This window comes from Callionymus lyra, chromosome 9, assembly GCF_982586985.1.
Source record: "Callionymus lyra chromosome 9, fCalLyr1.hap1.1, whole genome shotgun sequence".
Taxonomy (NCBI): Eukaryota; Metazoa; Chordata; class Actinopteri; order Syngnathiformes; family Callionymidae; genus Callionymus; species Callionymus lyra.
The window spans coordinates 3,114,460-3,139,159 of NC_141826.1; the positions used below are offsets into that span (position 1 = coordinate 3,114,460).

Below are 24,700 nucleotides of genomic sequence, written 5' to 3' on the forward strand. Positions count from 1 at the left end.
TTCAAAAACAAGTAAAATATATATTTCTCAATATAGTGTTTGTAACGTAACGCAAAGGCAATTTTAAGTTATTGCTGACACCCCCATTTCGACTAGTGATTGGTATCGTCCTTTCCCAGCAGCCTTCACTGAAAAAGCAACATGGCGGCGGTGCGCATGAATTTGGGTAGTTCTATCCACAAAAACTACCGATTATTGATTAAAAACATTGAGCAGCTGAAGGGTCGCAGGTGAGTTAGTATTGTTTGTTTTTTCACTAGTCCGAGCAATGATGTTATTGTTTCAGTTAATATATAGCCTATTATCTTGTGTGTCTGACAAGGTCACGTCCATCAGTTAAATGGTTGTAAAGTGTGCACGCAAGCCTCCTGCAACACATAACAATCCCATTTTAGATGATATATTCAGGCAGTGAAACCTTGTGAAACAGCTTGTTTTCGTGTTTACATTTGGTCACACTACCACCAATTCTCAATGCAAACGCATAACAGTGAAATAACAAGCAAACAAATAAAATGTAACAATAATATGGGGTAAGAAAACTGTCTAAAATGTGTGCTTGTTGAAACACGTTTCTGCAAAAAAAACCTTACGCACACAAACTTGTTTTACGACGCACACATTTTACAAGTGTTGATCCTTTCCTTTTTTCCTTTTTTCCTTTTTATTTGAGCCTCAGCCATACGTTTAAAAAAATGTTTAAGCCTTGGTTGGTTGGTGAAGCCTGTGCTGAATTTGTCATTAAGTACACCCAACACTGTATCTACACTGTTCAGAAACAAATGTATAACATCACTGATATGACATCCATATTGTATACAGTTTATGGTTTGTAAAATGTTATTTTTTTGAGTTTGTAGGAATCTGGTTGCTATTAACACATTTCCTGTTTTATTAAATACAAAATTGTTTCTACCGAATTTGTTAGGATGAGCTTTGAGTTTAGCCAATCTTTCTTTGTTTAATTGGTATAATGTTATTTTAGTTTTAGTTGGACTTCTGTTTTGCAACAACAAGCAACAGAACTTGAAAAAGGTATGTATACTTAATAAAGTAATACAAATTTTAACAAATTTAAATATTTTGTAATTCATCCATCTTGACTGTTTCACAGGACCAACAGAAAATATCGCCATACCTAGGAAGAAAGAATGGTGTGTTTACTACTACCGGTACTAACTAATTCTTTAATTGATAACAGGATTACTGACCTGATTTATTTGACAGGAGCAAAACAGCAGTGCTGGAGGCTTTGTCATCAACTGTTAAAAGGGTAGGTACTTGAATGTAAACCTTTTATACAATGTTGCATACTTCTTATTTCTTTCCTAGGATCCTACGGCTTGTGCATACATTTTCCAAGATGATTCATTCCTCAGTCCAAGGACCTCCACAGAATCCGTATGTCAGATATGTTCAACTATGTATTGAGAAAAGAAATGCCATCGCTGCACTTTTGTCCATTTTTTCATCTTATTGTTAAATATGTATTGCTACTATTCAGAAAATGATTAGAAATTATTCTCAGACTGAGCATGTGTATAGTTTCGTCAAACATTTAAAAAAATTGTATTACGTTTTTTCTCAGTTTTAATTACTGTATTTGTTCTCCATATCTCCCTACAGAAATTGTTTCTACTCAGTTTTAAGGCTGGGAAATCAGCCGCCAAATATTTCATCGACAATAATCCAAAATTTTTCACCAAAGACTTCGCTGTACCACATATACCAGTAAGAAGGATTTTGCAACTTTTCCCCCCTATAATGGTTTGCTTATTTTTAGATGAACATAATAACTTTCACATGCAATTTGTTACTGTTCACTTGATGCTTCTTTTCCTGGGGTAGTTGAGATAAATGGATGGAGAGAAAAATGTGTTAAATATGGCTTTAATCTTCACACATTGGGGATATTTAGGGCCATTGGTATTTTAGCACAAGTATTTATAAAAAGTTAAATTTTGATGCTTTAATCCAGGAAGGCTGTGATTTAGACGTGTTAACGATCAAGAGTATAAGATCTGCAGCACATAGTATTTAACTATAAACTCAACTTGACAACACGACTTGATTTACACATCGCATACATTTTTTCTCGAAGGAGATCCCCAGAGAGATCAATAAAGTCTATCTAGTCTTTTTTTACAATGTACATTTAATTATAATTTTTTTTTTATTATTCTCTCCTGTCTGCACTTGTACTGTCATGTTAGCCAGATGATTACAATGCATAGGAATAAATACTAAGGGGGAAGAAATGATGTATTATTCATAGCGACTACAATAAAGAATCAAATCTAGTAGTGAACTTTGTTTTTTATTTGTCTGTAGTGTCTTATGCCTGAGGCTTTGACGCTGTGCTTGGATGATGTGAGTGAAGAAGCACTAAAAGAACGAATCATTTTGAGGAAAGTCACTGCAGCTGTTGAAATGTATGACCAGTTGTTGCAAGCTGGTAAGCTCACTCACATGCATAAGCAGAGGCACTCCAGCAGATTCTCTAATCCATTCACAATATTTTAATCCATTCTCTTAGGCACGGTAGTTTCAATGGAGACCGTTTACGAACTACTGGAGCTCGTCTCTTTCTACGGTGGCAAGGACCCTGTCCAGAATGAGGAGCCACATGCCAACAACCCTGTGAGTTATTGATGGTGTCTATGTCATTTTAAGCAGGATGTTTACTTTAGCTGGGGATGTTTTCTTTTTTTTTGAACAAACGTGCTTAAAGAGTGCAATCATATCGTGTTACGTAATGAAATAAATCAGAGAATACAAAAAAGTATCATTTTACGAAAAAAAGATCAACATTAACCAGGTGCATAGGCACCAATCTACAGGTGGAAAATGATATTGGGTTACGCCATGAAAAAGTGATCACGCTGAAGACAAGAGCATGTGTCCAACTGGAAAATATTCCATCTTTTTGCTAGCTTATTGTTCCCTTCAAATGCCCTGTGTACAACAACGAATGTACAGTGTTAAAAAACCAACAAGGTTTATGTCCAAATTCTAAAATAATCTACTGGAATGTCTTTATATACATATATATAAGTAAGGAAATTGGGATTGATAATTGATTTTTCTGACATTGTCTGAAGTGATTTTGTCTTGATGGGTGAGGGCCTCTTAAAGCAAAATGAATTGATTGTTTCTAACAATTACAAAGACTGACCCAGAAAATAATCCATTTACAGCAGTTTAAACAAATACCGTTGAAGCTATTTTTATATTCTTTTGCGCAACAGGATGACGCTGACCAAGAGGCCAAGCAGGAGAGAGGACGTAAGGCCTTTAAAACACACGTTTGGAAAGCGGACAACAGTGCAGAGAGAATCTTCAACCTGTTACCAGAGAAGGACACGCGCTGCTACTCTGCATTGATCCGAGGCATGCAGAAGGTACTAGATCTGAAAGATTAACTATAAATGTTAATGCAATACCTGTTATTCTGGTGGGTTTTAGCCATCATAATGAATAAATTAAATTCTTCTGTTCTTCCTTACAGCATGGCAACTCGGCTAAGGCTTTTAGCATGTACACTGACATGCTGAACAACAGACTGACTGGTGAGTTTTTCCTCCTCTCAGCCGAAGGTTATTCTTTTTTACTCATTAGATATTCCGATTTCTTCAAAGTCTACCAAGGAAACTGCCAGATTTTGTCATTTTTACAAAGTCAATCATCGTTGATATGTGATTTCAAAACTGACCACTGTCTCTATATACATTTGGACTGAAATAATATCCAGATTAAACCTAAAGATGGTGGCGGAAATAAACCTAAAGTTAATGAAATCATGCTGATTGACAAATTATATTTTACCCTTTAATAGCCTGCTTAACCAATAGTTCAGCAGTGTCATTGCTTATTTTCCCTGTTGGGGTAGTTCAAGTGTTTAAGAAATGCACAGTACCAATTTCATGTAGAGAAGAATGAGGAAACGTATATCTCCATCAATGCAGATAATGGGTCTATTGTCAGTATTTTACATCCAGACTTTTCAATCCTAAATATTTTTAGGGTTCCATCTGACCAACCAATGTGTATGTGCAGACGTTCATTTCTCTCATCGTTTTTGCAGCCGACGTCAACATCTTTAACGCACTGATTGCAGCTGTTCCAAATGTCCGAGAAGATTATCAAAGCGCATGGCATCTCATCGTGGTAAGACCTTTTCTTGAACTGACCAAGTCTCTTTCTGTTTTCAGTTTTCATGGCTGTGTTTTATTTTTATCCACAGGAGACATTGAACCAGATGAGTCAACAAAAGGTTAAACCAAACCTGCTGACCTTTAACAGTGTTCTAAAAGCAGTCAGTCAGTATGGATCCCTGGCCCATTATGATTCCCACAACACAGTCAATGAGATGAAGGCATTGGGAATAGGTACTAGCACACATCCAACTCTCACACTCTGAGAAATGAAATTATAATCAAGTTGTTGCCTGAGAGGTGAAGTCTGCTTTGTACATTAACGTTTTCATCCAACTGGTATGATCAATACATTTAATACTATAACATTAATGTTGTTAAAAAAGCTTTTCAAATCTTAAATGGGCTTTTTAATGACTGCAATTCAGTTAAAGATTGTTTAACAATTTTGTTTGTATATGCAGCACCCAGTCTTGCTACTTACAACCACCTTTTCTCTGTAGGTAAGTAAAACTACTTTCTTCTCGTCAATAGTTTTTGTCTAGATGTCTCTCACATACATCCTCATAACCTCTATTATCTACTTCAGTCCTCAATAGGAAGAGTAAAATTATTTTTCTGGCAAAAGTATTGTCAGAATTGGAAGGACAAAGCTTCACCTGCCGGGACCCTGATGATGGTATGTTATAATTTCATTATGAAACGATTACATTTTTTTATATAATGCTTTCTATAAGGGCTGCACGATTCCGAACAAAATGAGAATCACAATTTATTTATTTTTTTGCTGAGAATTGAGATCACGATTCTCTTATGATTATTTTTCCCAATGTAAATATTTATTGAACAAAATTGTTTTTTTCTTATCTGCACAACCTTTGCTTAATTTAAAATAGTCCTTTTAGAACAATATTTATGTGTGACATGTGTAAAGGCGATGAGAGAGTTTGATGTTTCTCTAAATGTTATACACAATTGATAACTATTAATCGTGCAGCCCCTGTTTCTATCCTTCCATCTAAAATGATTAATCATTGCAAATTAGTTTTAGCAGACTATAGATTATATTTATATATTTTTTTAGAAAATAAAACTTTGGGGAGGAAGGGTTGAAAGAGTATTTTGCTTCGTGACTTTTCTATTAGACAATTATTCCTTAAATGTTTTTTGACCAACAATAAAGCAGCTAGGGTGAGGCATTTCCTGCCCATGATATTGTGTTGTGTAAAGTTCCTTGTTCTACGTCAAAAACCAGAACTATTTCCACGCAGTTGTCGTAAATGCTGTTAAATCTGATTTTGCCTAATTTTTTCTGGAACCCGGCTTCATGCACTTCACTGTTCTCAAAGTGAATGTGTTAAATTCCTGATGGCGTTGAATCAGAGGTTTTTGGATCATTCCTTTTCTTTCTAATATTTCAATTAAATTCTGCTTTCTTTTGCAGTGAATTTCTTCCCATCTGCCATGAAAATCGTAAGTCAAAATTTTCCTCATAAATGTCTACCTCTGTTACTATTCCGTATTCTAAAATACAAAATGTATTTGCTGTGGCCAATTATGAACCAGTGTAGAGAATCCAGAGATCTAGAACTAGCCCACAAAGTCCACAGTCTGGTTGAAATAGATGAAAACTTGAAGCTCCTTGGAAACGACATGAACATTTACTGGTAAGTGAGAACTAATGCAAGGGTCAACAGAGAAGCTATATTTCTGCGTGTTGATGGGCTTTTCTGTCTCTCCTTCTCAGCCTCCACTTCTTCAGCTTGCTGTGCATGACGGAGACAGTGGATACTTTGTTGAAGTGGTACAGGCAGCTCTATCCCTCAGTAAGTTGATCACTCTTTAAATGTTATTTTTGTAAATGTGCTGTCCGTGGTTCTGCTGCTGTCCAACAGTTCACTGCAATGTTTTTAATCATTGTTTACATCCACCTCTATGATATTGTTAGCATTGCCCTAACAAAGCCACCCAACATCATTGGATGGATGGATAGTTTAGTTAGACTTTACTAATCCCTCTGCTCCGAAACAAATCAAAGTAAACCTGGCAAAATACGCCATCCTCATCTCCATTTGTGCTGATGAGGTCTTCAACATCTAGACATTGAATATCTACACATATCAAAAACTGCTGAAGTCGGTTATCAAAACACGCATCAGAGACTATAGGCTGAGTGAAGCAAACTGCCTCAAGATCCCCTAACTCCTTAAAGAAAACCTTTTCAGGCATCAGATTTGCAACACCTCCAGGTGGGGAAGACCCTAAGGGTTGGACTAATTGTAGTAGAAAAGTTATGATGACCAAGGAAGGGTACTCAAGGTGATGAGTGGTTTAATGCCATCTTTAACGTCTCCTCCCTGTCACCTGTTAAATGAGGTCCTCCACATTCACCTTCGATCAGCGATCAACTCTCACATTTGCTGCCTTCAGGAAGGCTAAGCAGCATTTCCTGTCCCTCAGGAGATTGAGGAGTATCGGTCTTTGTAGCCTATTCCTGCCGCTGCAATTATAGACTCCTCCCTCAGTGGACAGGCAGTCTGGACAGAGCAACCCGAGCAGACCACCAGACTGAGGAACAGTTTCTTCCCCTCAATCAATTTTTGCTTAGGAAGTTACTAAATATTATCACTTTATTATTATTATGACTTCCACAAGAACTATTTTGTTTACTAAATATTACTTTATGATGAAGTATATTGTGTGAAAATTGTATTTAAAAAAAAATAGTTCAAAATTGGCTGTTATCTGCATCTTCATTTCTCCTCCAAATCAAGAGATAGTGCCTGATCGCTGTACAATCTCATGAAATGAAACCAGCTTCTCCATCAAAGAACTTGGTGGCCAGAGGTCACAAGCCATTTATTTTTATTCCCCTTGCAGATGTTCTATCCAAACTCATGGGGTCTGCAGGAGTTTTTGCAAGCCTTGGACGCTGGTGGACGCCTGGACATGATCCCCATGATATGGAAAGGTGAGTATGTATAACGTTGTTTTTACTCCTGTTTTTAAATGAAAGCAGTCCAACATGGAACAGAAAAAAAGGAGAAAAATGTTGAGCTCATAGTTTTGTTTAGTAATTAACAAATTATGTAAAATAAAATAAGATAACTGTCTCTACATGAATATATGAAATGGCGAGTTGTGCGACTGCATTGACAGTCAAGTGCCTTTGTTATTAAGTAATGAACTTTAAAGATTCTCCACTATTTTAGTTTTAGTCAAGATGTCATATTTGTGCATTCAACTGAACTGAAGGCAAACATGTAATGTGACAGAACCCTCATAAATCACATTAAAGTTATTTTATTCAAGTTTGGTTCAATTTAAAATAGAATTTAGAATAGAAATCTAATATTAATAATGTTTCTTTCTTTCTTTCTTTTTCTTCAGATATCTACTTACTTGGACATGACAATAAATTGGATTTGGTGGAGATAGTTCTCAGCCTTATGGCCAGAGATGTACAACTTCCTGAGGTTGGAGATTTTCTTTGAACTTTCGTTCATCATTATGTACTTTTTTTTTGTAAATTTTATTTTTTAGCATTGGTTCAGGCTTACACTGAAAGTGTTAGCACTGCAGCACATCACTGAAGTATCGTCATAGCGTGCCCCGCTCTAGTTAAAGGTGGACAATAAACTGGGAAATTGTAATTTAAACGTTCAGTTCCATGCCTCGTCTAGTTTTCTTGATCACTTGTCCTCGTTTACACAGCGACCACCATCTCTTGCTTCTGCTTCCGGTGAGCCTTTGCGCGGCTGCTTCGAATGTGAGCTCCAGCAATATTTGTCAAAAACAGTCGTTATAACGACTACATGTCCTGTTATTATGCTCATATCACTAAAGCAATTTCTCAAGCATCATGGATCTACGATCGTGATGCTCTTTTCAACATCAGAGAGTCGATGGATGACTTCACTCGCGACAGTTACCAACATCCTTGAGTCGGTTTCCTTCTCCGCTTCTTATCGACAAGGACTCTGTAGAATATCGGTTGATCTCTCGGGTACCGGCGATTTCGACAAGAGATTGAGGAGATCTGGGGTTCAGGTCAGAATGAGACGCGCAGTCGCGATCGCTCGGAAGAACTCCAACGCCATCGGATGTCATCGACGTTTGATCAGCGTTCTTCTCATTGAAGAGTGTGATGACTCGCCAGCTACCGTCTGCCAGGACCTCAACGAGTGGTGGTCAGATAGTTTAATTTCCTATTTTAACTCTGCTGTTACAACAGAGTTAAACGTGAGTGACTTACAAATATTGTGAGTCCAGCTCTGCTCCGCTGATGACGCCGATGACTTGTTGTCATCAGTGACGTCATCGGTGCTGAACGTGGGACTTTTGAATGTTCGCTGTTCATGTTTTCTCTGAGTGATCTTTTCCCCCAAAAAAATTGGATTTATTATGTCTGTCTGGGACTTTGCAGAGAGGAAAAGTTTATTAATCTGAACGAACTCTGTCCAGTAGGGAGCGCTGTCCTGGGGAAGCCTCGCCTCTCTGGTTGTGGGAGCGGTTTGGCTGTTGTTTTTAGAGAGAGTTGTTCTTGCAAAGTGATATAGACACAGGAATTCACCTCTTTTGAGACTCAGATGGTCTTGCTTGGTTCTACAAGACCTTTCTATTGTGTATCAATTTACCGCCCGCCTGGTCCTGAGGCGGTGTTCTTGAAAGACTTTAGTGACTTCTTATCTTCCATTATTCAAATGGAATCTTTTCTTATTCTTGGAGACTTTAATCTTCATGTTGATGATGTCATCTTGCTCTGCTAAAGAACTTTTAACTTTAACTGAAGCCTTTAATTTTAAGCAACATGTTTCTCAGTCATCAAAAAGGCCACATTTTAGACTTGGTTTTTGGACTTGTTTTTTATTATTGGCCTGAACATTTCTAATTTAACTGTACATGATGTCAATCTGAGTGATCATTCTTCATCCCTGAACCTAAGTCCTTGAAAGTTAGGTCTCAGAGGCGTATCATCTTAGCCGATAATACCTATTTTCTTCAATTACTTCCTAAACGTGGACAGTTTGATTACCTGTTTCACTAATCATTGTGTTGAAATACTGGATCAAGTGGCACCTGTTAAATCGAACTTGAAAATTCAGAAAAAACGGTGCCCTTGGACAAATGAAGATCTCCTGAGTCTGAAGAGACTTTGTGGAAAGACTGAGCGTCTCTGGAAGACCACTCAACTTGAGGTGCACAGACTTCACCTCAGGGATCTGATGTCTTCATACATTGAGATGATGGAAACTGCCAGCTCTGATTACATCAGGAAACTGGTAGCAACAAATAAGAAAAACCCCAAAGTGTAGTTTGACACAATGAATTCTCTCATGTCTCCTGCTCCTCATATCACGCCTGTCTTCAGTGAAGCTAAAAGCAATGCATTCTTAAGATTTTTCATTGACAAAATTAAATTCATCAAAGAGAAAATATCTCCCCCTTTGTGTGGAACCCCTGCTGTTACTGATGAACATTAAAATCATTCAGATATTTCCTGATGTTTCTTACCACATTTTTTCTGATGTCATCCAGCTCTACTGCTCATTTGATCCAAATGAGCCCCGGTCAATTATTTGCTAGAAATCAAACAATGGCTGAGTGAAAACACTTTGCAGCGCCTGATGACAAAACTGAAACTCTGGTTATTGCTTCTGATTTTAAGGTTCCAGGGTTGAGTCAGTACTTGGGTGACTTAGGTCAGTCTGTCAAACTGAGCCTAAGAAACCTGAGTGTTGTATTTGACAAAGACATGTCTCTAGTTCACACTGCAGAAAAATGACAAACTGTTTCCTTGAACTGAGAAAAATCTCTAAACTTAGGAAAATCTTGTCACAACATGATCTGGAGCTTGTAATCCTTCTTGTCTGGACTACTGCAACAGTCTATTCTCATGTCTTAACAAGAAGGAGCTGTCTCGCCTGCAGTTGATACAGAACTCTGCAGCGAGAATTCTGACCCGCTCTAGTTGAAGAACTTGCATTTTGTTCGATCCTTAAAACTATTATTCATGGTCAGGCTCCTCCTTCTCAGTAATCTGATCCAACCTTACACCCCAGCTCGGGCTCTGAGGTCTGTGGATCAGAATCTACTGATGGTTTCACACACACGGTTCAGGACCAGAGGAGAGAAATCCTTCCAGGCTGTTGCTCCTAAGCTTTGGAACGATCGTCCTCTCTCTTTGCGCTTGATGGATCTACTGACTCCTTCAAGAAACATCTTAAGACTTTCTTATTTGTGCAGGCTTTTCCCTGATTTTCTGGAACTCCTGTGTTGTTCTCAGTGTTATCTTGATCTTTTTGGTATATATTTTGAGTATTTATTTTTGATTGTTTAAGCACTTAGTGACCCTGGTCTAACAAAGCGCTCTATAAATATATATGACTTACTTACTTACTCTTCTTTGTGATCGCATATCAACTAAAGTATCTGTCACATTGAATACCATGTTGCTAGATATGAAACATTGTTTAGGATCATCAGTTGAAGCTGAGGTTGCCTTGTGTCCAGGTCCAGGAGTCTTTTGCAACATGTGCCCTGGAAGTCAAGAAGTCTGTTGGGAGTCTTCGAGGAATGCCTGTTCTTCAATGGACCAAAAGCACCCTGTCAAACGCCATAACCCTATTGCTGCGAGCCAACAATTCGCAAAAGGCCTGGTGAGGGATCTTCAATATGTTCTCTTCTGACTAGATCAATAAGATGCTTATTTCTTTCCTCTCCAGGGAGTTGCTGCAGATCTTCAAGGAAAATAGTCTAGTTCCCTCGTGAGTTCAAGACACACTTTCATTCTGTGATACAAACTATTCCTTAAAATCCCTCAGTCTTGATGAGAAAACAATTGTTATAATAAATTAATCATATTTGGGTTGGCCTTAAAAATGGTTTGAACCAAATATTTTAAACGGGTGCGATCCTAGTGGTAATGTTATTCAATTTTACAAGTGTCAAATCATAACAAAGTTATCTAAAGACACTTGACAGTTTTATTAACATAATTTAACGTTAATTAAGAGAGGTGAAAAACGGGTCCCAGCCAATCAACAGTAGTGATGAAAAACTTCCTTTACAAAGGCAGAAATGTTTAGCATAACCAGACTCTGTGTGACTGGCTGGAGATGTGTGGCTTCAAAAATAATCTGAGTTGAAGAAATGACTACAAACATTTGAACATGGGTTTTTTCTGGATCCACTCTTGGTGTGATTTGCCAAATTATGTACTGTAGATTCAGAGAGCAACCAATTATACCGGATCCGTATGTATGGTTGATTTTCTTGCAATAATAATTATGATAAAGTTAATGGAAGCACTAAGGCTTTGTCCCACTTCTGATTTAGGCCTAGCCGTTCCCTGCAACCTAACTGAATAAATGTTGACCTTTTATAGTATTGGATTGGAATCAAAAGTGAAGCTGAATAACCTCTTCAGATAATCTGGTAGTTTAGACAAATTCTATTTCTCTCTTTGTGCAATAAGGTTCAAAAAAGATTCACCTGCTTACATTCTTTTTTCTGTATCCTATAGGGACAAACTTCTCGATGACTTTATGTCCTTGTGTAAGATGGAATCTGAAGTTCAGAGAGCAGTTGAGCTCGTCAAGCTGTCTTCAGCCTTCTGCTTACAGGCGACACCCAAACTAGCCGAGAGAGCCCTGACAGAGTTCAACCTGGATGAGGAGCAAAGGTGAGGGAAATTTAATCCCAAATTACTAATACATTTTTTTTTTTTTTAAACTTTGTTATTGTCTAAAACCGAATTACCATTGAAGCAAACTGATACTTTTCTGTTCAGGGCCCTGCTGAAAGAACTGGATACTAGAGAACACCTTGATGACTAAAGGCACTTTGAGTATTGTAATGTTGAAGATCTACCAGTAATGTACATGTTTTCTTTTTTCTTAAAGATGTAATAAATGTCAAATGAATACAATCAAATGGCTTCTTAACTGATTAAATCAGTTTGAACAATACACTATGATATATGAGCTGCAAATAATGGAATCAAATAATCTTACGGAGTTGGTTTTAGAAAAGTGATTTTGAGTTCGTTGCCAAACTGAATGACCACATGGGGCGCTGTTTAACCATGATCAGAGGCTGATCATGGTTATTATAGATGATGTGCAAATACAAGGCAATACAATTTAGCTACCCAGGGCATTGTAATACATTGTCAAGTTTTGTATAATCATTCTCCCACAATGGGGTGATGTTTGTCTGGTTTATCATTGTCTCGCACAATTTAGTAAATCTCTCTTTTTTCAAATATTTTAGACACGTTTGTCATCAATAATCTCTGCCAGAGCTAGAGGAGTGAGAAGTATTCAACAGGAGACTGTTAGATACATGGTTACATTCACTGTCTGGACTGAAATGGGAAGAAAGGCTAAAACCAATTTATTCTTTATTTATTATTATTATTATTGTTAGGTTTGTTATTGTTGGGATGTGACCAATCACAAGTAAGCTTCTGTACCAGGAGATTCCCTCAGTAGACATCTGAACATAATTATGAAAGTTTTCAAACAAGGTTTGTCTGCTCTTTTTAAACTTGTTCCTTTTTATTTTTAAATGAGATATATATATATATAATCTTTTGGACTAGGTAATATTCAAATCGAATGTTCTGATTAAATGATCTGCTGGTATTATTCACCCAAAACAAAAGAGACCCTGCATGTCTGTACCTGCACATTGTTGTGCCTGCCTAGGTGTTAATGTCCTGGACCAATCATAAGCAGCTCAGGCCACATGACCAAATAAGGTGCGATGGGTTAATGTGGGAGAATTTTAGAGAGGGCGTGGTGAGTGGGAGCCTGTACTTTTCAAAGAGTCCAAGAGGAGCTTGAAACTCTTTCTTTTGTCCTCGTGAAATCATGCACCCTCAGCTGCCCTATCAAACGCACCCTTATTCACTCTAGAGTTTAAAAAGAAACATGGTAATGAATTTGGAAAAGCTCTTGAAAATTCAAGCAAAACAGACGTGAAAGAAGTACCCAAACACAGGATGTGATAGAACATCCTCAAATGGTTCAAAATAAACAATGTAACATTTAAACAAACCTACTGAGGTTTGTTTCTATGTTTAATTGATAGAAAATGGAGATATTACATAATAGGAGTGATTAATCTCAATAAAAGTCAAATGTTAAATGAGGCTGAGAATTAAGTCGGGGAAAATAATTTAAAAATAATTGATATGATTAAAAGAAAGACTGACTGAAGACCTGAACACCGATTTGTGATGTTTTTGTTTCCCATTTTCAAAGTTTTTACATACTGTACATTTACATGGTGACAATAAAAACATCACCTCTTGTTCGGAGGCGTTTAGGGTGAATCCCTTGTGTTACAACTACATATGTATTTCTGAAAGCCAGGGAGGTCGTTCACCTTGACCCAGAGGCAATAAAACAAATGAATGAATTCCTAAAACTTGCCAACCTCCAAGAGAGAACATTTTGTCTCTTTTTTTTTTTTTTAGTCAACAGAACATTTGCTTCATCATGGCCATGTTTTAGTAAAAGAAAACTACACACTGTTGCTGATTCTTAACCTGCTCAAAAGTTTTCTCCCTCACACAAACCATGCTTCATCTTACCAGCTGTGTGATATCTAGACTTTAGGGAACCATGCGACTTAAGGCATCTGCTGCATTCACAAGCAATCATTATTCCACTGGTTGTTTTTGTCTCCCTCTACTCTAATACTGCCAACCAGGCACCACACACTGAACCGGTTGCTGATGTTGTCACATGAACCAGGTTTGAACAAAATGATGAGTTGCTGTGTTCAAATATGCGTTAGTGGGAAGATAATTTGTGAAAACAGATTTGATCTTCTTCTCTGACGCAGACATCTTGGGGCTCTTGAGTAATAGCCTCTCATATCTTCTAGTTTGCTTTTGAGTAAACCATCCGACTGGCCACATAAAATGACCAGGCAGGCCAGATTTGGCTCATAGGCAATGAGTTTGCTTTATTGGGCAATCAGTGATATTTTTGGATTAATTTTTGGAGTTTGGACTTGACAGAATACTAAAAGATGTGCCTCAAAGGTTTAAAAGTAAGGAACAACAACTATAGCAAGTAGAAATTGGTCACCACTCTTATATTGTCATATTACAAAATCTACTCAAATCATATGTTGCCCCTATTTACCTGTAAAACCCATACAAGATTTTCCAAGATGATGGGCCTGTCAGTAATGTGATACTTTTTTAAGGACAACCTGTATAGTTCACTGACGGTTCTTATGTGAAGTGAAATGTAATACTTTGGTTGTTTAGTATAATAGTCTACAACTTGTATAACAACAACATGTATTTAATGATGGTCTTGCGGTAGGAGGGAGAAAACAATATGTCTATGTTGAACAAGTCAGTGCAGCACATTGCTCTCTGAAAGTGGGTGGGTGTTTCAGTCGGACAGGAATTTACAACCTGACACACAGAGACAGAGAGGGAGGGAGAGAGAGGGAAAAAATGAGGAGAAAGAAGAGGAATGTCTGCATGCAGAGACTGGTTGCTTTGACAGATTAAGGAGGCCTTTTCAATTAGATGATTTTATTTATTGTCAAGTTTTTTTTGTGTGTGAAATGCTGTGCTGTCTCTACTTGACACAAACAAACTTTTGAGGTAAGATGCAGTGGGATTGCAGTCGCACCTGCATACATGTACACCTCTGAACCCTGTTGGGAAGTAAACACTGCAGGAGTTTCTGTTGCTCAGAAGGCCATAGCGAAAAAAAACAGTGAGCAGTTTTAACATACATTTACATGACAATCCAAACATCTCCTCTATGTCGGACGCGTTTAGGGTGAATTTCGGACCTTGGATCCAGTGGGAGTGCTGCAGCTCTCGTCCAGGTTTGATCACTGTTTAATACAGGGGGCTCAGTCACGGGCTTAACAAAATGAATATTAACCAGGAAGTCTTATTGTTATAATATGTTGTCTTTTAATTCTTGGCAGCTCAAAAAAATCTCATTAAAATCTCCCTATGTTTGTCCTCCTTCACTGATCACTCCCATCAAATCCCTTTCCTTCATTCCTTTACTTTGATTGGAAGTCTCTTTTAAATCATTGACAGCGATGATCTCTGGATATTATCTTAAAACCTCTTCATAAGTCTCAATATCAAGTTGAACATGAATAATCTTTTATTTCTGCCAACCTGGCAGGCCATATAAAATTATTGGCGTACCAGAGTTGGACACATGTAGTTAGCAAGATAAAGCAAGTTTGGTTCATTTAGGGTTTTTGGCACCAAGAATGTGTTCGTCATAGCATTTTCAGCCTGACCTGACTCGTCTTTCCACACAGGAGCTTATCGCATTACTTCTAGAACTTGCCAACCTCTGGAAGAAAACATTTCTCTTGTATTTTCCATTTTTGGTCCATTGATCATTTGCTCTGTAATGCTCTTTTTTACATGAGAAAAAATAAAAAGTGCACACTCAAAGTCTCCAGTCTGCTTAATAACTTTTCCTCCCACAAGCGTTGGCACATAAACTAAATTGAAAGACAGACCCAGGTCAACACCGGCACCAACAACTACTCAGATGCAAAAGAGATTGGGGATTCCCTGGCAGTTTTTATAGTAGGAACGACCCACCAACTGGTAAAAGAGAGCCAGGCAATTCCTGCCATAAATGTATCATGCAAACGCTTTTATTACATATGCTTTATTTATAGCTATTTGCCTCTTTTATGATTTCCAGAGCATGAGCCATTCTATCGTTTATACCTCCTGGAGCACCTGCCATTACTCGCAGTGTGTATATTTAATTTATTATATTAATTGAGCTACTTTTATTTTATTTAGTTTCTTTAATAGATTTTTTTTTATTCATTAAAAATGCGGTAATATGTTGTGTAAACATACAGGTTTGCTGTAAGCAGGAACGAGTGAGGGGGGCGGTGCTTCTGGGCGGGCGGTGTCTCTAGAAGAGAGCGGGTCACGGAGATGAGGAAGGTTTTCTCTCCTCCAGCTGGACTAGTAGGTGAACCGACCCCGCAGACTTCAGGTAGGAGAACCACACAGTGTTTTACTCTGGTTAATTAACGAATCTTTTGCTTTTTCGACTTCATTTTAAAGGAAAAAACAACGATATTTGCCGCCAGTAGAAACACCTTAAGTGTGAGTCCACGCCTCAAAAGACGAGTTATATACAAAAGCTAACATTAGCTTAATTGCAGCGAACAGTGACGTAGCATGTGACGTAATATCGTTAGTTCATTTTCTGTAAAAATGTCATGATTACGCAAATCTAAAGTCATAACATAGTTTGTAGAAGTGTGCTGGGTTAAGTGTATTAACTCACCTGTTTTTAGGTTTGAACAAATACTACAAACACAACTTTTTCACTTCCATTTTTTGTTTCTTTACTCTCTTTTTTGTATCTTTTGTCTCTTTTCTATTTTCACAGAGATCAGATATCTTCATTTTATTGAGTTTCTGATAGTTTAAACATCTTTTCTTTGATTGTAAATTCAAAAATGTGTATTATTTTACCGTGTGGTACGAAGGGAAGAAACAAGGCGTGTTCCTTGGTTAATGCCCCTTTTCTGCCGTCAGTGCTGGATGGATGAGATATTGAATCAGCATCTGTAACTTCCTTTATTAAACATTTGATTGACATATTGGACTGTTTAACTGTGTGAAGGCTCATAATGTAAGTTTTTTTTTAAATTGTCTTTAAGAATTCTAACTCTTGTTCCTTGTTTGGACAGGCAGCAGCTATATTTGCATGCTGTACCCGAAAGCCTTCCTTAAGACTTCCCTTTCATAAAAGTGTTTTGTTAAAATTAGACCCTTTGAAATAAAACCGTATACATATTCTAATCATGGTAAAGCTGATAGGTTATTTTTAGTTGCATTCTTAATGGTATTAGAAATAGTTTAGGACTCATATTAAATCAATCTCTGATTTCACTGTAACATTTTATTTTATTCTACTACTACTACTACTACTTTGACTTGTTTTTAAAGTCTAAAATGTTACTTTTACTCATTTTGTGTGTCAAATGAGCACATTTATTCCATAAAATAAAAGTTATTTGCTCCTTCCCTGGTGCAAAACAAATAGACTCAAGGACTCATTCATTCCTCGGGCTATTAAATTGTACAATTCTGAGTTCGGGGGCAGGAGTGGAGTGAAAGTATCTGGATGTTCTGTTCTATGTTAGTTCTTTGTATCCTTTGTCTTTGTTATTTTTCTTTGATCTATGTTCTTTATTTTTATCTTTAGACTTAGATTATATCATCTTGTTCTTTCTCTTTGTTCTTGTTCTTATTTTATTTTGATTTATTTTTTATGAAAAATTGCTGTATTTTTTGTGGCTATTGGAAAAAAAAAATCCCGAAGGAGACCTCCTGAGGGATCAATAAAGTTTTACCTTACCTTACCTTATTATGTAATGTACCATAAGGAAAAAAACTGTTAAAATTGAAGAAGCTCTAAATGAAACTATATATTCTTCTGTTTGTATCACTGTTTTAGAAGCCACTTTATTTATAATTATCGCAGAGTAAAATAACACGAATGAATGATTAATATCTTCAAATGAAAAATTCTGGACCTTTGTGTTTGAGACAGTTTTCAAGAAAGTTTGCAAAACAACATTATTTTTAAACTGTTTATGGTTCTGTTTTTTCTATTGATTTATTTTGTGTCTGATCATATTTCATTATTTTATTCTGGTCTGCCACCACAAAAGAAACCTATGTTGTGTTTACAACACTGGCATTAAGGTTTCTCATTCTTATTATGACAGGGCCCATGTTTGTTTGTTTTTCCTGGGTATTTTTTTTAATAAAAAATGCTGTCCTTTCTTTCAATAATTATTCCTCCCTTTGTATTATCAATTTATGTCATTATTTATGTTTCATTTTGTCTCTATGTTGGTCCTCTCAGGAGGCTGACAAACTGAAGTTGCATTTCTTTTTTTAATGTTATTTGCTTTATACATCTAAAATGTATTAATATTAAAATAGTAAACGATGACAACTTCACAAGCTTGTTTAGCCTAAAAAATGGAAATATGTACAACAGGTTCTGGTCATAATCAAATTCAGATGTTTGATCTGCTAAAATTCTCTGATTGAATTGTTTTTTTTTTTTTATTGAAAGAATTCTGGGTAAAACAATTATTAAGACATCAAAAAAGGTCAGGTCTTTGAACGGTTTAGGCCAAATTACATTTGTTAATAGAAATGTAAGGAATAAACGCATAACATGGTCTTTTCATTCATTTTCCTTTAGGTGTCAAAATGTCAAAAAAGGTCTCACCAGAGGAGATGGAGGAAATCCAAGAGAGTTTCCAAAAAGTTGGTAAGTAAAAGCGAAATATCCCGGAAGAGCCTAATTATTTTGGTGTTTACGATGTGTGGGGCAAGTTCAATCATGTTGGTGCCAGAACAAACCATTTATTGGGAACCTGAAACATCTGGCATCAAGGCATTAGAAAGGGGTCTTGAACTTTATGGTCTTAAAAAGGTCTTAAATTATACTTTGCTTTGCAAACTGGCAGTTGAGACATTGATCTTTGTCCTTGAAAATAAAAGTAAAATCATAATAGTTATGGACAGAGAAACTAACGTGCACACACAAACATACACACATTTATTGTCATTTAAGTTCATAGAAGTTCAGTTAAATCTAGTGTTTTAATGTTGTTCTCCTTCTCCAGATGTGGACGGCAGTGGTTTCATCACAAGCATGGAGCTAAAAAATCTCTTCACGGAGGTTGGAATCTCCATACCTGGCTACCAATTCCGGGAGCTCCTTCAAAAACTTGACCGAGATCAAAACAGCCAAGTCAGCTTTGAAGAGTTCACTGCTGTAGGTAACACTAACATTGAACGTGTTAACCAACTGGTGTGGTTCTTGTATGATCACGTTGCTCCTGATTTGGTTTAACACCCTTGCCTCTACTGAATTTTTTTTTTTTACTGCGCCTCCACAGATTTACACTGACTTAAAGACTGATCGTGTGGCTGCATGTTTTAAGAAAGCGCTCAATAAGAAGGAGGGAATTGTAGCTATAGGTGGTACCAGTGAGATCTCCAGTGAAGGAACTCAACACTCCATCTCTGGTTAGTCTATATCTCCATGTTGCCTCATGTCGTCAGCTATATTTCATGTATAATTTCTAAATGTTGATTGTAAATATTGCACTTGTTTATAGAGCAGGAGCGTTATGCCTTTGCCAACTACATCAATTCTTCATTGGAGAAAGATCCAGACTGCCAACATTTGCTGCCAATTGATCCAAACACCAAAGCCCTATTTTCTGCTATGTCGGATGGCATTTTATTCTGGTAAATTACTGACTTCTTCCCCTCATCTATGTATCACACTTTTATCAAGTAAATATAAAATTAACCTAGAATTGTAATCGCATGTATCCTCATTCTCTTTCGTGGAGCATCACATGTACGTGTGGACAATTGAGAGATAAACTTCAATAATTAACAATTATGTTAAGAAATGCTAATGCTTTTGTTTTTTTCTGTTTTTCATATATTTAAGTTTTAGCCCTCATGGTTTAATGTGCTTAATATGAGTCATCCCGGATAAAATATTGTCTTAATAAATGTAATGGAATACAGTAATCAATACCTACAACCTTTTAGGCTGCTCTCAATATCAATATTCACTATCTGGGAATCTTGAATCATGTTTCTAATTCTATTCTCTGTTCAATGCAGTAAACTTATCAACCTCTCAGTCCCTGAAACGATTGACGAGAGAACCATCAACAAAAAGACACTGACTCCATTCACTACACACGTAAAAGACTATCTGCTGTATAAACTTATGATTTCCAATGAAAACACAAGTTAATATGTCTCATCTTGTATCGACAGGAAAATCTGAACTTGGCTCTGAACTCTGCCTCGGCTATCGGCTGCCAGGTCATCAACATCGGGGCTCAGGACCTGAAAGAAGGAAAACCCCACCTGGTGCTCGGACTCCTTTGGCAGATCATTAAAATAGGACTGTTTGCTGACATTGAGCTGAGCCGGAATGAAGGTACAAGATCGGTATCAGTATTTTCACAACTTTTTAGGCAAGAAAAAAATAAATTGGGAAAAGAAGTTTGATTAAAAACTGAATTCCGTGCAGCTATCGCCGCCCTGCTGGAGGAAGGTGAGGAGCTGGAAGCATTGATGAAATTAAGTCCTGAAGAGCTACTGCTGCGCTGGGTCAATTTCCACTTGAAGAAAGTTGACATGTCCATATCCAACTTTTCTGGAGACATAAAGGTATGATCCTTGCACTCGGAGAACTCTTTAATATTCTTGATCATTCCTGTATTGTTTATCTTTGACTTAATGTCTGTCTTGGTGCAGGACTCTAAAGCATACTTTCACCTGCTGGACCAAATTTGCCCAGAAGATCTTGACGGAGGCAACATTGAAATGGACGGCCTTTATGTAAGAGTTAAACAGATACTTTTCATTCTTGCATGTGTACGTTTAACCCCTGAAAGGACATGCCAAAAGACTCGCTATGCATGCTCATCGTCACAATGATGATTTACCATGCAGCTAGTCCTGAAGCATTAGAAATGTCTACAGAGGTGCACATGGGTAGCATTCTTTACAACCTTCTTAAAGTAGGACATTAAAATTTAATGTGCCGTGGTAGTGCACCTATATTGAGCCTTAATACTCTCTGAAGTCATGTTGTCTCATATTGCCACATTATATTGTTTTGTGTTTCCTCTCTGCAGGAAAAAGATCTGGTAAAGAGGGCTGAATCGATGCTGAAGCAGGCTGATCGCCTCGGCTGTCGTCAGTTCGTAACCGCTACTGATGTCGTGGGTGGAAACAGCAAACTCAATATGGCCTTTGTTGCAACGCTCTTCAACAAACATCCAGCTCTCACCAAAGTCGAGGGCTTGGAACTGCGCCGTATGTAGTGCCCACTTGCTCAAAGGCACGTGTACCCCTGTTTTGATTTGACAGGAATCTTCTCTCTCTTACTCTAGCTGAGACGAGGGAGGAAAGGACCTTCAGGAATTGGATGAACTCTCTTGGAGTGAATCCTCGCGTTCACTACCTCTATGGGTTTGTGTCTTCGAAGCAAAGTCTTGACTGCTTTTGGGACGTCCTGCTAACTGTTTCTTTGTTGATGCAGGGACTTGCAGGATGCCATGGTGATCCTACAGCTCTATGAAAAAACTAAAATTCCAGTTGCCTGGGATAGAGTAAACATGCCTCCATTTAAGACTAGTTCACTTTTGAAAAAGGTGAGCAGGCTCTGTGCTTAAAGAACTTAGAAATGTTGAAGCTTGAAAAAGGTGTGAATCCCGTGTGTGTGTTGTAGCTGGAGAACTGTAACTATATTGTGGAGCTGGGGAAGGAAAAGGCCGGCTTCTCTCTGGTGGGGATCGGAGGACCGGACATCCATGATGGAAACCCGACTTTAACTCTGGCTCTGCTGTGGCAGCTGATGAGGAGGTGATTTTTGTGTTTTGTCGTAAAGTGCAGAGAAACGTAAGACAAACCAGAGCATTTATTTATTTTCTAAAATGTATCGCCGGTGTCGTCACATGCAGTCCTGGGTCACCTGAGTTATCTTACGCATGTATTCACACAAACTCTGCTGCTATGGTTTTCACCATCTGTACATGTACAACCATCTGAACATGCATGTCAGAGGTCAAATTATATTTCCCTGGAGTATGACTTTATAATAAAGCTCCATTAAGTCAGATGAACGAGACGTTATCTTAAAAAATAACAAACTTTTACAATTAAAATAACAATGTTCCTGTAATAAAAATTAAACTATTGGGAGTTGTGCTTTAGGCCCTGGACTTCATGTGTAAACCTGTTTCGCTGCAACATAGCGGATGTTGAAATATAAACGTTCCTCTATAGTCTATTGAGCATTATGTGAGCGATCCTCACACAGCATTGATCCAAGTTTGCTAGAATGTTAAAAAGAAATTCGCTCTCATTCATTGTTCCCCTACAAGTTTGTAGGCTGTCTTGTTTTTGATATCGATCCATTTGTTTTCGTCCAGATATACATTTAATATCCTTAAAAATCTTGGGGATGGAGTAGTGGCTGGTGATGATTTAATCATCTCATGGGTGAACAAGACTTTGGCAGATGCTGGAAAGAGTTCTTCAATAAAAAGCTTTAAGGTCAGTCATTTTTTTTTTTTTTTTTTAAACGCTAAAGATATGATACAAGTGCAGAAAAGTTTGACTCTCTGTGCTATTAGGACAAATCTATCGGTACAAGTGTTCCAGTTCTGGAGCTGATCGATGCCATTCAGCCTGCGAGTGTCAACTTTGACCTGGTCAAAAGTGGAACTCTGGATGATGAAGAGAAACTGGACACTGCCAAGTAATGACATCTCTTTGGTTTTAATTGTTTCAGACACATAAACCTGTGTTAATCTGACTTTCAATGAGCGTAACTTGAGCGAAAAATTAAATGCTTTTGAATAATGGTTAATTGCAACATATCCTGATGTAAGACTTATTGCAAATGTAATAGAACTTCGGAGAAATTAAGCCTCAAATACTGAAATGTGTTTTTTGTATTTCCTCACCTTAACTCAAACAATGACACAAAATGATGCTGAAACCTTCCTCCTGCAGGTATGCCATCTCAATGGCCAGGAAGATCGGGGCGAAGGTCTACGCCCTGCCAGAGGACATAGTGGAGGTCAATCAAAAAATGGTGATGACCATTTTCGCCTGCCTGATGGCCCGAGGCATGGAAGACACTGCCTCGTGAGTCGCCCAGAGTGAGTTCATGATGAGAGTGTTCATGATCTCTCATCAGATCTGTGCTTCCATGCTCACATTAGATCAAACCTGACTTTTGTGATGATGCTTCTGTAAAAGCTACTCCTGATCCCATCAGACATATTGTTAGATAAAAATATTTTTGAAGATCTATTTCCATGGTGGACACAAAGTGTGGTGGCTCTGAAACTTGGTTCCACTTTGATGATAAAGTAACTGCTGGTCACAAGTCGAACAAGGTCATAAAATGAATACATTTCTATATCCATACGTCTCTCTGCTCGGCTGCATGTCACAGCCAAAGATGACAATCAGGTTTTCACCATCATTTATTTTTCATATCATTCCCATGAAACTCTATACTATTGACTTCAATATGTGTTCACCTGTAATGTTACAAATGTTATAAAAGAAACGATTTAAAAATTAAAAATGAGGAAATATGATTTAAAAAAAAAAAAAAAAAGATGCATCTTTAAAGGTTTCCAAGGTCCATATCATTTACAAATCTGTATCATTAAAAAGCAATAAATAAAGATTTCATGTTGAATGCGACCTGTTCTGTCTTTTGTGTGTTTTTGTATACCAGACAACGTTTGTTTTTCTGGGACATAATTTATTAATTAAGGACAATGGCAAAGTAGAACTATTTACAAAAAATGTTTTTATTTGCCATGTCATGACATTTCTACCTTTTTTAAGTTGAAAAAGAAGATGTTGTACTATTATAACAAAAAATGCTAATAAGTATAACACAATAAATGGAAGGTAAAAGTGAAACGGTACAGAATTGGGGGAATGAAGTCAAAACCTGCCTTTGAAAAAATAACATTAGTTTGTTCTCATGTGTACATAGTACATAAGTAAGGAAAAAAAAACATTGAGCAGTCTCCAACACTCTGAATGTACATCATGTGCAAAGGGATTGTTGGAGACTGCTCAATGTGCACTACGGAAACAACATCTACTAATCCGGCATCAACCATTGATGAGACCAAAAAAAAAAGTGTTTTCTTCAAAGGGACTATGGCGAGACACAAGTTTATATCCTGGAGGCTTTTCTGGTCAACTGAAAGAACTGCTGAAATATCTTCATGATGGATAAGAGAACATGGTGTATTTATTAAATCAATATACCATCTTGTGGTATTCAGCATTATGTTCTCATTTGAACAAGGAACAAAAAAACTTTGTTTAAAAATGCATTTAAAATAAATAAAATGTTATTTAAAAATAACAACTGAATCGTCTTATGTACACAAGCGTTTTGTCCAACACAGAGAAAAAGTATGAACACCTTAACACCGGTGGGTCCTCGCTGCCCAACTACAGTCCACTGACCCAGATGGGTTCACGTCCCAGGCTTTTCCCCAAGTGAGTCCAGAAATAGGAGGTGGGTTTGTGTACCAGCGTGTTGGGGGGTGAAGCTAAAAAAAAAAAATGGTCCAGTAGTCAGTCGTGAAGCAACACCAAACCACATAAATCAAGATGCATTTATTTTATGTCATAAAACATAATGTTTTTTGAGGTAAAAGATGGTTGAAAGAAGGTAAATTAATCCAGTTAAGAGACAAAAGGCGTCACCAGTTAAAACCAGTTCTTCACGGAAGAGAGAGAAGCAGGCACAGAATAAATGTCATACTAATATAAAAGCGTAAAGCAAAACTAAGATTATGGCTAGACAGAATGAACATTGTCATGTATTTTTCCTAAACTGAATAGAAGGATGGTCCGTGAGAAAAATCTTCAACACTGCCGGTGTAGTGGGTCA

General features: G+C 37.3%; 2 protein-coding genes across 2 annotated transcripts; both read left to right on the top strand.

Annotated features, from left to right (window-relative positions):
• Window positions 1-121: 121 nt before the first annotated feature.
• Window positions 122-12,089, top strand: ptcd3 (pentatricopeptide repeat domain 3). Its single transcript, XM_087799602.1, has 23 exons — window positions 122-230; window positions 986-1,035; window positions 1,115-1,154; window positions 1,228-1,273; window positions 1,333-1,401; window positions 1,627-1,731; window positions 2,332-2,455; window positions 2,537-2,640; window positions 3,249-3,401; window positions 3,509-3,569; window positions 4,085-4,167; window positions 4,244-4,388; window positions 4,619-4,657; window positions 4,744-4,833; window positions 5,599-5,627; window positions 5,721-5,821; window positions 5,902-5,980; window positions 7,035-7,125; window positions 7,545-7,630; window positions 10,668-10,813; window positions 10,880-10,921; window positions 11,680-11,838; window positions 11,947-12,089. Exons 1-23 carry the CDS (start codon window positions 142-144, stop codon window positions 11,990-11,992), a joined length of 1,977 nt encoding a protein of 658 aa, XP_087655728.1. The 5' UTR covers window positions 122-141; the 3' UTR covers window positions 11,993-12,089.
• Window positions 12,090-16,094: 4,005 nt separating this feature from the next.
• LOC148071483 (plastin-3-like) lies at window positions 16,095-23,484 on the top strand. The gene is made up of 16 exons (XM_087799603.1): window positions 16,095-16,180; window positions 18,419-18,487; window positions 18,846-18,997; window positions 19,122-19,251; window positions 19,344-19,476; window positions 19,867-19,948; window positions 20,026-20,191; window positions 20,285-20,424; window positions 20,512-20,595; window positions 20,895-21,075; window positions 21,153-21,231; window positions 21,302-21,413; window positions 21,491-21,624; window positions 22,194-22,317; window positions 22,398-22,522; window positions 22,780-23,484. The coding sequence occupies exons 1-16, from the start codon at window positions 16,120-16,122 to the stop codon at window positions 22,916-22,918; spliced, it is 1,911 nt and encodes a 636-aa protein (XP_087655729.1). The 5' UTR covers window positions 16,095-16,119; the 3' UTR covers window positions 22,919-23,484.
• The last annotated feature ends 1,216 nt before the right edge of the window (window positions 23,485-24,700 follow it).

Excerpts from the sequence above, each read along its gene's own strand:
- ptcd3 (XM_087799602.1), top strand. The coding sequence starts at position 142 with ATGGCGGCGGTGCGCATGAATTTGGGTAGTTCTATCCACAAAAACTAC. Across the intron at positions 1,274-1,332 it reads TGTCATCAACTGTTAAAAGG|GATCCTACGGCTTGTGCATA; the intron begins GTAGGTACTTGA and ends TTTCTTTCCTAG. Across the intron at positions 5,628-5,720 it reads TCCCATCTGCCATGAAAATC|TGTAGAGAATCCAGAGATCT; the intron begins GTAAGTCAAAAT and ends ATTATGAACCAG.
- LOC148071483 (XM_087799603.1), top strand. The coding sequence starts at position 16,120 with ATGAGGAAGGTTTTCTCTCCTCCAGCTGGACTAGTAGGTGAACCGACC. Across the intron at positions 21,232-21,301 it reads CGCGTTCACTACCTCTATGG|GGACTTGCAGGATGCCATGG; the intron begins GTTTGTGTCTTC and ends TTGTTGATGCAG. Across the intron at positions 21,625-22,193 it reads CTGTGGCAGCTGATGAGGAG|ATATACATTTAATATCCTTA; the intron begins GTGATTTTTGTG and ends GTTTTCGTCCAG.